Raw genomic sequence first — 14,778 nt, forward strand, 5'->3', positions numbered from 1 at the left:
TGGTCTGTACTGTACATGCATAAATAGAGACAGAAGGACAGTGAAGGTATTTGCTCTTGACTTCTGCTTATGTGACAGGACTGGCCAGCGAGTATTGCACTCATTGCAGACTAGTCCAAGGAATTTGAATATGTGCCAAAAAGTTTGACAAGGTGAGTATCACTATATAGTGTGAACTTATCCCACACAATGGAGTTGTCTGCAAACAGCTTTAAAAGACAAGCACTGCCACATGATTAGTTTATGGGTGCCAATCTTGCTGTCAGGTTCCTTTGTAATGTGCACATAATGAATGAAAAACACCAATGGTAATTCACAAAGTTAGCAGTAATAGCAGTAAACAGGTGACAATTAAAAACCAACCCTATTTTAAGTCCCCCATTTAAAGATGTATTTAACATAACATTATACATTTATTATAACATTATTTAACATAAATTACTCTGAGTTTAGATATCAGTAATTGCTATTGTGGTTGATGTTCACCCAAAAATGTAACATTTGCCTAGATTTATAGGTTCACTAGATATTGCTAACCCATCTGAAAGCAGCAGGATGTAGGAGCAGAGACATTGATTCAAGCGATGTATCACTTACTGGGCTGCTTGCTGAAGTTTTGTTACAATCGGTTTTATCTGCTGCAGATCTGGCAGTTCTCTGAATGCAGAGCTCTGTATAACCGCGCCCCCACCACTGATTGGCAGTTTTATGTGTACAGTGTGCATAGGCAAAAAGCTGTCAATCAGTGGTGGGCCGGGGTTATACAGAGCTCATGAATGTGGAGGATTACATGGCAATAGGTTTACTAGTGATTAGTGATAAAAATCACTGTTTTAGCATACATATACATTATCACTAGAGGACTAGTAAACCTGCTGCTATGTAGTCCTCCATATTCATGAGCTTTATATAACTCAGACTGCACCACCGATTGGTCTGCCTATGCACAGGGTACACAGAAAGTTGCCAATCAGTGGTGTGGGTGGAGTTATACAGAGCTCAGCATTTAGAGAACTGGTAGATCTGCTGCAAATAAATCAGGTCATTTTATCAAAACTTCAGCAAGCATCCCAGTAAGTGACACATCGCTGGAATCAGGGTCTCTGTCTCTACATTATGCAGCTCTCAAACTAGGGGGCAAAAACCCGGTGACAGATTCCCTTTAAAAAAATGCCTGAAAAAATAAAAGTGGCACATATAAATCCTTTTAAAATTCATACAAACTCCTCGACTCTAGATAGCAATTAATTGCAGCACATCAAGTGCGGCTAATTCTTATTGAAATATTCTCACTTCAGTTGATCATCTCACTTGGGACATAGAGCTGTATTCCCCAGCATACTGAAAAGCAGAAATATCAAATATGTTTTCTTCATAGCTCTTGCGTGAACAGCTCCCACCAATGTGAATTATTAACATGAAACAAACTTGCAAAGCTTTCACATTTGCATTTCATTCTGTTGTTCCAAATCAAAGTTTTTTTCCATTGCAAACTCTTAGTTTAGAAGGCATTACTGTCTTGGCTATTATGTTCCTTTTGGTTGTCAGAGGTAAATTTATCAGTCTTTTGGCACACTTTACTCGCTTTCATTGTCCTTGGACTCGGGAGAGGACTCATCTTTATGTTCCATTTTCTCTTCATCTTTAGCATCTTCTGCTGAAACGTCTTTCTTAATTTTAAGTAGTGAGTCACTGACTGAAAATTTGCGCATTTTAATGTTTGGCAGCTTGTTCAGATCCAAATCCCATTCTCTGAAAATGAGCAGCGAGAGGTGGAAAAAAAATTACATTTGTTAATTTATCAGAACTGAACAGATTTACCCTGAGGAATGTTGGAAAATACTTCATCAATCAAGCATACCTTCAATGCATAAAACTGTGCAGAAGCCGGAACTAGAATAAGGCTTTTATAAATTATGTGAAGCAGTAGGACAAGGCGTGAATCTCCATTATACGAGCTCCGTTGCTTGCACATTGGAATTAAATAAAAAGGCTGTCAAACCTAAGCTCCATTTTGTCTTAAAGAGCTATCGACTTGAAAATATATACTCCATAAAATGACACAATAAAACCACTGTGCTAAGTTATTTTACTATTTACAGCCTCAAAAATGGATAGACCATAATGAAAAAATGACTAGAGTTGGTGTGAATCTATTCACACGTTCAGTGGCCAGGACAGGGAATAACGTCAGTTACGTGGAAGGCCGGCTAATGAAAAAAAGAGTAGCTGACACTGTCAGTTAACAGGCGATACTTCCTTTTCCATTCTAGTGGCCATGGACAAATGTCGAAGCAAAATCAAATGGGACATGCACATACAGTTATAAGAAAAAGTTTGGGCACCCCTATTAATCTTAAGCTTAACGTTTTATAAAAATTGGTGTTTTTGCAACAGCTATTTCAGTTTGATATATGTAATAACTGTTGGACACAGTAATGTTTCTGCCTTGAAATGAGGTTTATTGTACGAACAGAAAATGTGCAATCTGCATTCAAACAAAATTTGACAGGTGCATAAGTATGGGCACCCTTATCATTTTCTTGTTTTAAATACTCCTACCTACTTTTTACTGACTTACTAAAGCACTTTTTTTTAGTAACCATGCTGCCACCTCAACACCACCGAGCTACGGTCTCACCACCACCGGAGCTTCTGCAACCCCCCAACCTACTGTCTTCTTCCCCATCATCCTGTAGAATGTAAGCACGTAAAAGGCAGGGTCCTCTTCCCTCTGTACCAGACTACCATTGTTAGTTCGTTTACTGTAAGTGATATCTGTATGTTGTATGTAACCGTTTCTCATGTACAGCACCATGGAATCAATGGTGCTATATAAATAAATAAGAATAATAATAACCCGTGAATAACAAACAGATAGCACTATCCCTTCACCCACCAAACTTTATAGTTGACACAATGCAGTCAGGCAAATAACCTTTTCGTATTTGCCAAACCCAGACTGGAAAATCAGACTGCCAGATAGAGAAGTGTGGTTCGTCACTCCAGAGAACACATTTCCACTGCTCCAAAGTCAAGGGGAGATGTGTTTTACACCACTTATCAAACAGTAGGCGTTGTGCATGGTGATGTAAGGCTTGCTTGTAGCTGCTCAGCCATGGAAACCCATGCCATGAAGCACTATGCACACAATTTTTGTGCTGATGATAAAGAAGAACTCCCAAAAAAGATCTTATCCTCTAGTTACAATTGCTCATTTTGCCTTTCTAGCCAGCTAATTCTTCTCTTTTCTCTGCTCTATGTAGAAATAGAAAGTCTCTTTTCCTGGCATTTATCATTCCCCTCTTCAAGTCCAGACCCAGCAGCTCCTCCCCCCTGCTAGGGACTTTTGCAGTGACTCATGACTCATACAGGGAAAAGAGACTTCCTGTTTCTACATAGAGCTTAGAAGGACTCAGCTAGTCAGGTATTAATCACGTGATGTCATAGACCTAAAAGGAAAACAGAATAATTAGCTGGGTAGAAAGACAAAATGAGCAATTGTAAGTACACAGTGCTATATACTATTAAGTGTTGCAATATATTAAGAGGATAAAAATTTTGATGGAAGGAGTGCTTCTTTAATGCTAGAGGAAGTGAAGGACCCTGCAATTATTGAATCAGCAGAACAGTGGTGACTGCACCATGCACAAACACTTCCTGACTCCTGTTTGTATATTAGGTGGTCTGACATTTCATGGCCAAGTTGCTTTGATTCCTAAATGTTTGACTTTTGAGTATTAAAACTCAGTTGATCATGGAATATTTAGGAGAGAAAAAATTCACGGACTGACTTGTTACAAATATGACATCCTATTAGAGGACCACACTCAAATTAATTGAGCTTTTTTAGAAGACCCATTAGTTCACAAATAGTAAAAGGCAGACTGCACACCTAGGAGCTGGATTTTATACAACTGTGGCAAAGAGACTGTTTAAAAAGCTTTAATTCAATCATTAAGAGGTGTGGTCGATAAAGAGTATATGTAATTATTGTACCAAAGTATTAAAGAGAACCTTACCTAAAAGCTTTTAAGTTTTTTCCATTCACAATATCTGGGATCTCTGAAAAATAGTAAAACGAAAGTGTTAGTTAACTGGGAAAGCTATTAAAAAATATAGATTTTTAGATACAGTATATAGTCATGGCCCGAAAGTGTTGGCACCTTTGAAATTGTTCCAGAAAATGAAGTATTTCTTCCAGAAAATTATTGCGATGACACGTTTTGTTATACACAAGTTTATTTGTGTGTATTGGAGCAACACAAAAAAAAGAAAAAGAAAAAAGGCAAATTGGACATAATTTCACACAAAGCCGGCGGCCATTTTACCGAAGCACAGCTCTATGTATGGGATAGGGAACCTTTCCTCCGCTCACCGCTGGCTTCTGAGGACAGGGCCGCAGCATCACCCCGCCACCGCCACCCTACGCTTACCGCCGACTTCTGAGGACGAGGCCCGCAGCAACGCCCGGCTCCTGCCTCCGCCGCCAATTTCCGGTATGTGTGACCCCCGCTCCACCACCGCTGCCCCCCAGGTGAAAAAGATTATAAGGCGCACCATTTTATTTAAAAAAGAAAACAACATTTTTTCCTATTTAGCACCCCAAGATTTGGGGTATGTCTTATAATCCGCAAAATCCGGTGTATATACAGTATATATATTATATATGTATATATATACATACACACACACACACACACACACACATACATACACAAAGAGTTGTCAAACTATAACCATTAATGATGTATACATCTGTACACCTTGGTGCCCTTTTCAGAGGTTGCTCACTGCCCTCCCCTTCTCCTCAGTTTCCATAGAAGCGCAGGCTCCTTTACAATCTCAGCATTACCTCAGTTATTAGTTATTTAAAGGTAGTACACCCAAAGGGAAAATGCAATGACTATCTCCTTGTCCTAATGACCAGTAATCACTATGGAGACACATCTTCTATTTACACAGCTAAGCAATAATCATAAGAATTCCAACTTGGAATGGCTTAACCACTTAATGACCAGACTTGAAAGGGCCTTAAAGGGGTATTCTATTTTCAGGAACGTGGACCCCAAACACTGTAAAATACCTACAATAAACAGAACCTAGTTTCTCACCCTTCCCAGGTCCAATGCTGGCCCTTCGCTCGAGGCTTGGTAGGCAGCACAGCTGCTGAGTTCAGTGATTGGCTACAGCAGTGATGTGTGCTGTTGATTTGACTATAACAGCAAAAACACCAAGACCTGAGCAACAACGGGTGCTGAACCCGAGATGGTGAGTACCTGCGTTGTTGTTATTTTAGAGCGTTTGAGGTCCACTTTCCTGAAGGTGGAAATCCACTTTAAAGGGGTATTCCCATCTCCAATATCCTATCTCAATATGTAGTAGATGTAATAATAATATTAGCAAATATCTCCAATTAGAAATGTATTATAGTTCTTCTGATTCTCTATGTTGCTTAACCCATGTGCAGGACATTGCAGTACCTTAGGTATCCATGGTTACGACCACTCATATAGTGACAGTTAGTTAGCTGTTAGTGGTCGTAACCATGAATACCTAAGCTACTGAAATTCCCTGCACATGGAGTAAGCGACATAGCGAATCAGAAGAACTATACTACATTTCTATTTGCTAATATTATTATTACACCTACTAAATATTGGGATAGGATCTTGGAGATGGGAATACTTCTTTAATGACAAGTCATATTGTTTTTCCTTTTTGCCTCTGCAATTTTCAGTACACAAAAAACTTTTTTTTATTTTTTTTTTTTTATTACTAATGTGGCTGCATGAGGCTTTGTTTTATGTGCAACAAATTGTATTATTTTTTTTACAACTTTTTTGGGGTAGACATAAATTACTTAGAAAGATTTAGGTCTAAGGGGTAATGTTTCTCCTTGTGGAGAGTGACATACCGACACTGACATGCCAATGTAAGGAGGCTTATTCGCCATGCAATGCTCCTCTGGGAAATTTAATATGCTAATTGCCTTTTCAGAGAGGAAGAGGACTAGAACTCTATAGCGCCACCTATTGGAAGCAAGGCAATCCTACAAGTCACAATCAACCGTTTGACGAGTCGTGCAATATGACTTAAAATAAAAGTCCAATCAGAATCTCAATTTGCAGACACAGTGTTTTGGGCTGTTGGCCTTAGTCAATGCAAAGTATGAGAACTTATTTGGCTAGGTGAGAGGCTTTGGACTGAGGTCTAAACGGTAATGTTTCTCCTTATGGAGAGTGACATACCGACTCTGGCATGCCAATGTAAGGAGGCTTATTCGCTGTGCAATGCTCCTCGGGTAAGCTCTTATCCTTAGTCATATCTATTGCAAGACTCGTTAAAGGGTCGATAATGACTTGTAGGATTGCTACTTCGGACAGGTGACGCTATAGAGTTCATGTCGTCTTCCTCTCTGAAGAGGCAATTTGCATATTAGAAAGATTTAGTTACTCTAATTGTTTTTTGGCGTTATAGATACATTGCTTTTAAGCACTATTTTGGCCTACGAAAACAGCACAAAATATGCAAGACAAGAGGGAACAGTGCCTGGATTGTGAACTGTCTCCTGGCAGTGTAGAGAAACACAGCACCTTGGGTGAAACACTGAGTAGTGTGCAGATATTTGTCACGCAAGGTGAGGGAAGGAACAAGTGTACAACGACGGGAAGAGGGGGAAGGGAGCCCAACAACTAGGGAAAGGGGGGGTGGAGACCCCTAGGCAGATCTAATATCACCCTGATTACCCTATCGTCCCTATATAGGTTCGGCACCTATCGCAGAGCAGGAAACCTAATACCTGAATGTCCGTAGAGCTAAGCCCTAGGTAGGGAGGGGGTGAACACTAGTCAGGCCCCACTGTAACTAAAGACAACAAAGTAAACAAACAAAGGGGATACATTTAGCTTGAGAAAAAGACAGCAGAGAGATAACGCCAACTGTCCTCCAAGAGAAGTCCAGAAAGAAACTAGCCAACTACTAATACTACAGGCATGGATAGAGGAACATAGAACTATCATTGGCGACTCTCTGGAGACAATGAGTTTTTAACTACCAAGCAAGGGTGTGTCAATTAACAGCAGAAGGTGGAGGTCGCTGCTGGGTCTTAAAGGAAGAAGGATATCACTACACCACAGAGATGAGAGGATCAAGAAGGCATCTGAAATGCCAAGAGCAGTGATCTTCTACAGCCGGATCCAGAGCGAATGTCTATCACACTTGATACACCCGTGATAGTATTAATGTTAAACCTGCAGGCCTTGAAAATAAACAACTTTACAGCAGGTGTAGCTGGCAGATCTTTTACATTTCATTAAAAAATAACATATGCAGCATACCCTCACTTGTCAGTCCTATGCTTTTCATAGTACTCTATTGTCAAACACTTTCTAGCAACTACATAGGAGGACAAATAATTAGTCATAAACTGATTGCTATGTCACGAATAACCGAGAGCAAATAACCTACTTCCATTTATACTTTGTAATCATACCAGTATTTTACTTAATTTTAAATAAATAAAAAAAAATCAATTAAGGCCTATTTTGTTACTTTGTAAACAGTCCATCAATTGTACAGTTTCAGAGTTACGCTATGAAACAAACCACAGCTTACAGCGATCCCTGAAGTGAGATCGCATTAAAGATTCTCTTCTGGGTAATATTGGCTTTTTTAGCAGAAAGCAGATGGATGACTGAATTAACAAGACTTCATGAAAGGTCAGGATTGGATAACATACTTTGTGAGTCATTCTTTATTTTTACTTCTCACACTGGGTGACATTCTATCAGAAGGGAAGCAGAACGTGTTTTGTACTTTTTACAGTAAAATGGTATAGATTTATCTACAGAATAATAAATGTGTTTTGCCCTAAAGACCTTTACAAAAAATCTGACAACATACAGAATGACAATACACAGCTGAAACCCTACGTTTACATACACCATAGCCACAGTCATTAAAACTCAGTTTTTCACAATTTCTGACATTTAGTCTTAGTACATATTCCCTATTTTAGGTCACTTAGGATCACTGCTACATTTTGAGAACGTGAAATGCCAGAATAATGCTCGAGACAATGATTTATGCCAGCCTTTGTTTCTTCACATGCCCAGCCGATCTGAAGTTTACATCCACGTGGTTAGCATTTAGTAGCATTGCCTTTATAGCGTCTAACTTGGGTCACGCATTTCGCAGCTTATCACAAGCTTCCCACAATAAAGGTGATGGAATCTTGACCGATTCCCTATGGCAGCACAGGCCTCCTTGCTCGCACACATTATTTTCAGCTCTGCCCATACATATTCTGTAGGATAGAGGTCAGGCCTTTGTGATGGCCACTCCATAACCTTCACTATGTTGTCCTTAAAGGAAATCTGTCACCAGGTTTTTGCTATGTAATCTGAAAGCAGAGACCCTAATTACACTGATGTGTCACTTACTGGGCTGTGTCTTGTTGTTTCAATACAATGAGAGCTTTATCAGCAGAATATTATCACCTTGTTCAACCACTCCCCCAGCACTGATTAGCAGCTCACTGTCACTACACAATGTACACAGAAAGCTGTGGTGTGGAGAGGGTTATGCATAGCTCAACAACAGAGCTCTGCAGCAGAGAAAACTGACTATCACAACTGCTGCACCCAGTAAACTAAGTGATCAATCTCTGGAGTCAGGGTCTCTGTCCCTAACTTATGCTGCTGTCAGATTACATTGCAAAAACCTGTTGATATAGATTCCCTTTAAGCAATTATGCCACAAATTTGTATATATGTTTGGGGCCATTTGAAACACTCATTTGTGCCAAAGCCTTATCTTCTTGGCTAAAGACTTGAAATCTTCTTTCAATGTCTGTACAAATTTTCCTTCATCATACCACCATCAGTTTTGTGAAGTGCACCAGTCCCTCCTGCAGTAAATGGTTGGGATGGTGTTCTTTTATTTTAGCTCCATTTTAGTTTAATCGGACCAAAGCACATTACTCTAAAAAGTACGGTCTTTGTCCCCCTGTGCAGGAGCAAACTGGAACCTGGCTTTTTCATGGCAGTTTTGTAGCAGTGGCTTCTTCCTTGCAGATTGGTATTTCGAGTCATGTTGATATAGGACACGTTTTACTGTTGACATCAACAATTTTGCGCTTCCTCCAGCATCTTCGCAAAGCTGTTTGTTGCTGTTCTTGGACTGATTTATATTTTTCGCACCAAAGTTAGTTTAATCCCCAGGAGAGGTGTTTTGTCGCCTAAAGATTGATGGCTGCGTGGTGTCAAACTTGTATATTATCATTTGAGCAGATGAATATGCTACCTTCAGGCATTGGGAAAGTACTCCCAAGGATGCACCAGACATGTGGAAGTCCACAATCCTTGATCTGACGCCTTGGCTGATATTTTCATTTTTTCAAGATGTTAAGCATTAATGCAAGTCGTTCTTTAAAGAATAACCATTGATTTTTTTTCCATAAATCACCAGTACACATGAAAAATATTTTCTTAGAGAAATCCGCTCTCTTTCTCCTCTCTGAATATTTATTTATCAAAATTCTGAAATTATGGGTAAAATCTGTCGTCAGTGAACACAAACTTTCCAATTTCTGAGACAGGAGATGGCAGGTGCTGCTTTTAAAATTCTTTGGAGAACTGTAACTGTTGCTTCAGGAGAACTTGTAGCAGGATGTCTGTCTGTCCCTAGCTTCTCATTCCTACTCCATAGAATGTTAAAAGCACCAACTGTCACCCATGAATTGAAAAGTGAAAGATCAGTCCAAGAGGAGAAAGAAAACAAATTCTCAGATATGATACATTACAAAGTTGCTTATTTTCAAGTGTATTATTGATTTAAGGTAAGCCGTAAAATACTGCCACAAGTGCACCTCTGAAAGACATCATCTGAGTTTATCAGAAGCTTCTAAAGCCATGGAATCATGGAATCTGGAATTGTATATAAATTTCTGACCAACTAGAATTTTGATATATTGAATGATAAATTACCGTAAATTATTTATTAACATTTGGTGGAAAAATTGCTAGTCTCATCTATGAAGTAGACCTCATAAACAAGCTAAAATTTGAGTTTGTTGACCTGAAATCTGTGGAGGGGATAGAAAGGATTTTTAAAGACTTCAACCGAAGTGTGTGTCAATTTATCACTACAATGTTAAAACTAATTTTATATGAACATGTTTAACTTAAAATGTGATGAATTATATGAATTACGGAAAAACAAACAGCAGTTCCACAGTACACGTCATACGTAGAGCTCTCCACAGTACACACCATACGTGTAGATCCCCACAGTACACACCATACGTGTAGATCCCCACAGTACACACCATACGTGTAGATCTCTACAGTACACACCATACGTGTAGATCTCTACAGTACACACCATACATACAGATCTCTACAGTACACACCATACATACAGATCTCTACAGTACACACCATACGTGTAGATCTCCACAGTACACACCATACATACAGATCTCCACAGTACACACCATACATACAGATCTCCACAGTACACACCATACGTGTAGATCTCCACAGTACACACCATACGTGTAGATCTCCACAGTACACACCATACGTGTAGATCTCTACAGTACACACCATACATACAGATCTCTACAGTACACACCATACCTATAAATCTCTACAGTACACACCATACATACAGATCTCTACAGTACACACCATACATACAGATCTCTACAGTACATACCATACTTGCAGATCTCTACAGTACACACCATACATACAGATCTCCACAGTACACACCATACATACAGATCTCTACAGTACACACCATACATACAGAGCTCTACAGTACACACCATACATACAGATCTCCACAGTACACACCATACATACAGATCTCTACAGTACACACCATACGTGTAGATCTCCACGGTACACACCATACATACAGATCTCTACAGTACACACCATACGTGTAGATCTCCACAGTACACACCATACGTGTAGATCTCCACAGTACACACCATACATACAGATCTCTACAGTACACACCATACGTGTAGATCTCCACAGTACACACCATACATACAGATCTCCACAGTACACACCATACATACAGATCTCTACAGTACACACCATACGTGTAGATCTCCACAGTACACACCATACATACAGATCTCTACAGTATACACCATACATACAGATCTCTACAGTACACACCATACCTATAAATCTCTACAGTACACACCATACATACAGATCTCTACAGTACACAACATACATACAGATCTCTACAGTACATACCATACCTATAAATCTCTACAGTACACACCATACATACAGATCTCTACAGTACACACCATACATACAGATCTCTACAGTACACACCATACATACAGATCTCTACAGTACACACCATACATACAGATCTCTACAGTACACACCATACATACAGATCTCTACAGTACACACCATACATACAGATCTCTACAGTACACACCATACATACAGATCTCTACAGTACACACCATACATACAGATCTCCACAGTACACACCATACATACAGATCTCCACAGTACACACCATATGTGTAGATCTCCACAGTACACACCATACATACAGATCTCTACAGTACACACCATACATACAGATCTCCACAGTACACACCATACATACAGATCTCTACAGTACACACCATACCTATAAATCTCTACAGTACACACCATACCTATAAATCTCTACAGTACACACCATACCTATAAATCTCTACAGTACACACCATACCTATAAATCTCTACAGTACACACCATACCTATAAATCTCTACAGTACACACCATACATACAGATCTCTACAGTACACACCATATGTACAGATCTCCACAGTGCACACCAGACATATAGATCTCACAGTACACACCATACCTATACAGTGGATTGTGAAAGTATTCACCCTCTTGGTTTTTATCTATTTTGTTACATTACAACATGTGTTTAATTAGTTTTGTAATCCGATTTGTGTGTATGATGCATCAGCACTAAATAGTCTAAGTTAGTGAAGTGAAGTGAGAAAATTATAGGCATAAATTAAAGTTTATGGGATCAAATAACTAAAAATTGCCATGTGCTGTTTACTTACACACAAAAATTGTGCAATTTTGGCTCATTTTGAGTTTGCCATGTGGGAGACTCCCCAAATGTATGGAGGAAGGTGCTGTGGTCAGATGAGACCAAAATTTAACTTTTTGGCCACCAAGGTAAAGGCTATGTCTGGCGTCAAATTAACACAGCTCATCACCCCAACACCATGCCCACAGTGAAACATGACGGTGGCAGCATCATGTTGTGGGGATGTTTTTTGGCAGCTAGGACAGGGAAAATGGTCTGAGTCGAGGAGAAGATGGATGGTGCAAAATACAGGACTATTCTTGAGCAAAATCTGTTTCAGTCTGTCAGTGATTTGTGACTGGGATGGAGGTTCACCTTCCAGCAAGACAATGACCCAAAGCATACTACTAAAGCATCACTCCAGTGATTTAAAGGGAAACGTGTAAAAGTTTTGGCGTGGCCTAATCAAACCCCAGACCTTAATCCAATTGAGAATCTGTGGTCAGACTTGAAGATTGCTGTTCACCAGAGGAAACCGTCTAACTTGAAGGAGCTGAAGCAGTTTTGCCTTGAGGAATGGGCAAAAATCAACTTACAGCTATAATTGCCGCAAAAAGAGGCTCACTAAAGTACTGACTTTAGAGGGGTGAAGAGTTATGCACACTGAAGTTTTCAGTTTCAGTTCCTTGGATCGGGAAAAGAACAGACATTTATAGGACATTTCATAACTTTCCCAAATTCTTATGAAAACATTTACAGCACAGCCTGCATTGTACTACTGAACCCAATGTATTATATATCTTAGGAGTTTTTCCATTTTATATCGACTCCACCAAAATGGACACCGACTCCGACTCCACAGCCATGGTAACGTCACGAATAGCAACTTTCAGTTTGTCATGGTGGTGCTGCTGACCGGAGCAACGCTCAGATATTTGCAGCTATAGGACCAATTTTTAAGTTCCACTTTCCAAGCTATGCTGAACGTTTTCTACAGGGAGTATCGGATATGTTTTACTCCAATCACCCTACCCATTCCGGATCATTTGCACAGATACCAGCAACCCACAGCAGGATTGTCAGTGAGTGTGTTGAGATACTCGGCAGTACGGATTCATTCACTCACTTTTTGAACTTTAGGCTACTAAGCTAGTAAGTGGGACATTTAATAACCACCATACTCAGCTTTTATATTCAGAAATATAGAGGTGGGACCACAGCGCACATTGCAATTTTTGTCTATTGATTTTTGTCATCTAAAACTAATTCTTTCCAATGAGACTTGAAGGCTTGGAGGGAAAAGGAGGCAGTAAGAACCTACCGTGGAGACCTCAACCGGAAACTGTTCTTCCTTCTGCCAGTCAGCTAGAAAATGGGCACTCATAGAAGAGTTAAATGCATTTATCTCACACTCTTCCCTCCATCCCTCTAGTCCACAATCAATTTACAGGAGTACAAAAAGGTCAAATTGCATCTTGTCCTATTTTCAGCCTCTGTAACCACGTTTATTACATGAAATGTCATGTCCAATTCTGCATAGTGTGCAGCAAGTGCTGTGCCATTTGCTTGTTTCTAGAAGAATACAGCCTCCTATAAAAGACTACCTTACCTGACAGATATACCCAAAGGATCCATGCACATGGCTCTGTAGTATCGCGCCGAGTCCCTGAGATCATATCACATAGCAGCAGGCACTCGGTATGCCTTTGTGTTATACCTCTGTAAGGCAATGTCTTCTTCCCTAGAAGCAAGGTCTCATGATGAAGCTACCTCCATACACAACGTACAATGTTGCATGTCACTTCACTTTTTTAATACATATTCATACATTAAAGCCTGGTCCATAGCCGCCATTCATTTTACTATTTCTCCATGTGGATACAAGAAATCATAAGGTCACAATGCATATAATATATGAATATGTAGGGTCATGGCAGGTTGAAGCTCCTCTTCTACAATGCCTGAATAAAAGCTCATATATAAAAGAATGTTTAACCTGCGATAATACCTTTATCTATAATACTAAAAGCAGGCTAAGCATACCGTACATGAAAGATAAACTAGGAGAAAATCTGAAAAAAAAAGAAGAGAAATTACTGTAGGGAAAAAGTGGGCACTGTCTATTAACACTGTATTAAAATTAGCCAAAAAGTAGACCATCTAGTGGCTCATGTTGTATGAATAATGGCGTACCCTGCTAGACAATGCTAAAACATTTTTCTCTTATTAAAACCAAATTCAGATGTCCGTGAAACATGATGACACGCACAGTGTAGGAAAGTCAGACACTAAGGAAAGAAGGGGTGAAGACCTCCTAGGCTGATCTGATATCACCCTGTCTTCCCTACCGTCCCTATATTGGTTTCTTACCAATAGTGTTGAGCCACCCCCGTAGTGTTCGAGTTCGGTTCGGTTCGTCGAACACCTTCGAACACCGTTAAAACCAATGGCAGGCAAACAAAAACACATAGAAACACATAGAAAACACCTTCAAAGGTGTCCAAAAGCTGGCAAACTGCTCAGAAGACACAACTAACACATGGAAAAGTGACAAGTACATATAGTCATGCGAAAAGAAAAGAGGGGGAGGAGTAAAAGGAGGGGGAGACACAGATATAGGCATGTCATGCCCTTCTAAAATCCAAAAAGTGAGAAGCCGACACGGCCAGTTCGTTCCTGCCCGTGCCACCTCC

General features: G+C 39.8%; 1 protein-coding gene across 1 annotated transcript in view; it reads right to left on the reverse strand.

Annotated features, from left to right (window-relative positions):
• Positions 1-354: 354 nt before the first annotated feature.
• Positions 355-14,778, reverse strand: part of TMA16 (translation machinery associated 16 homolog) — a 52,644-nt gene continuing 38,220 nt past the window's right edge. Inside the window, exons 6-7 of the mRNA XM_073656356.1 lie at positions 4,023-4,065; positions 355-1,752 (exon numbers count right to left, since the gene is read on the reverse strand). Of these exons, the coding sequence (XP_073512457.1) occupies positions 1,578-1,752; positions 4,023-4,065 (218 nt within the window). The 3' untranslated portion in view covers positions 355-1,577. The remainder of the gene's footprint in view (positions 1,753-4,022; positions 4,066-14,778) is intronic.

The sequence above is a fragment of the Phyllobates terribilis genome, unplaced genomic scaffold (assembly GCF_046119375.1).
Source record: "Phyllobates terribilis strain yellow unplaced genomic scaffold, ASM4611937v1 Scaffold_1__5_contigs__length_1240528914, whole genome shotgun sequence".
Lineage (NCBI taxonomy): Eukaryota > Metazoa > Chordata > Amphibia > Anura > Dendrobatidae > Phyllobates > Phyllobates terribilis.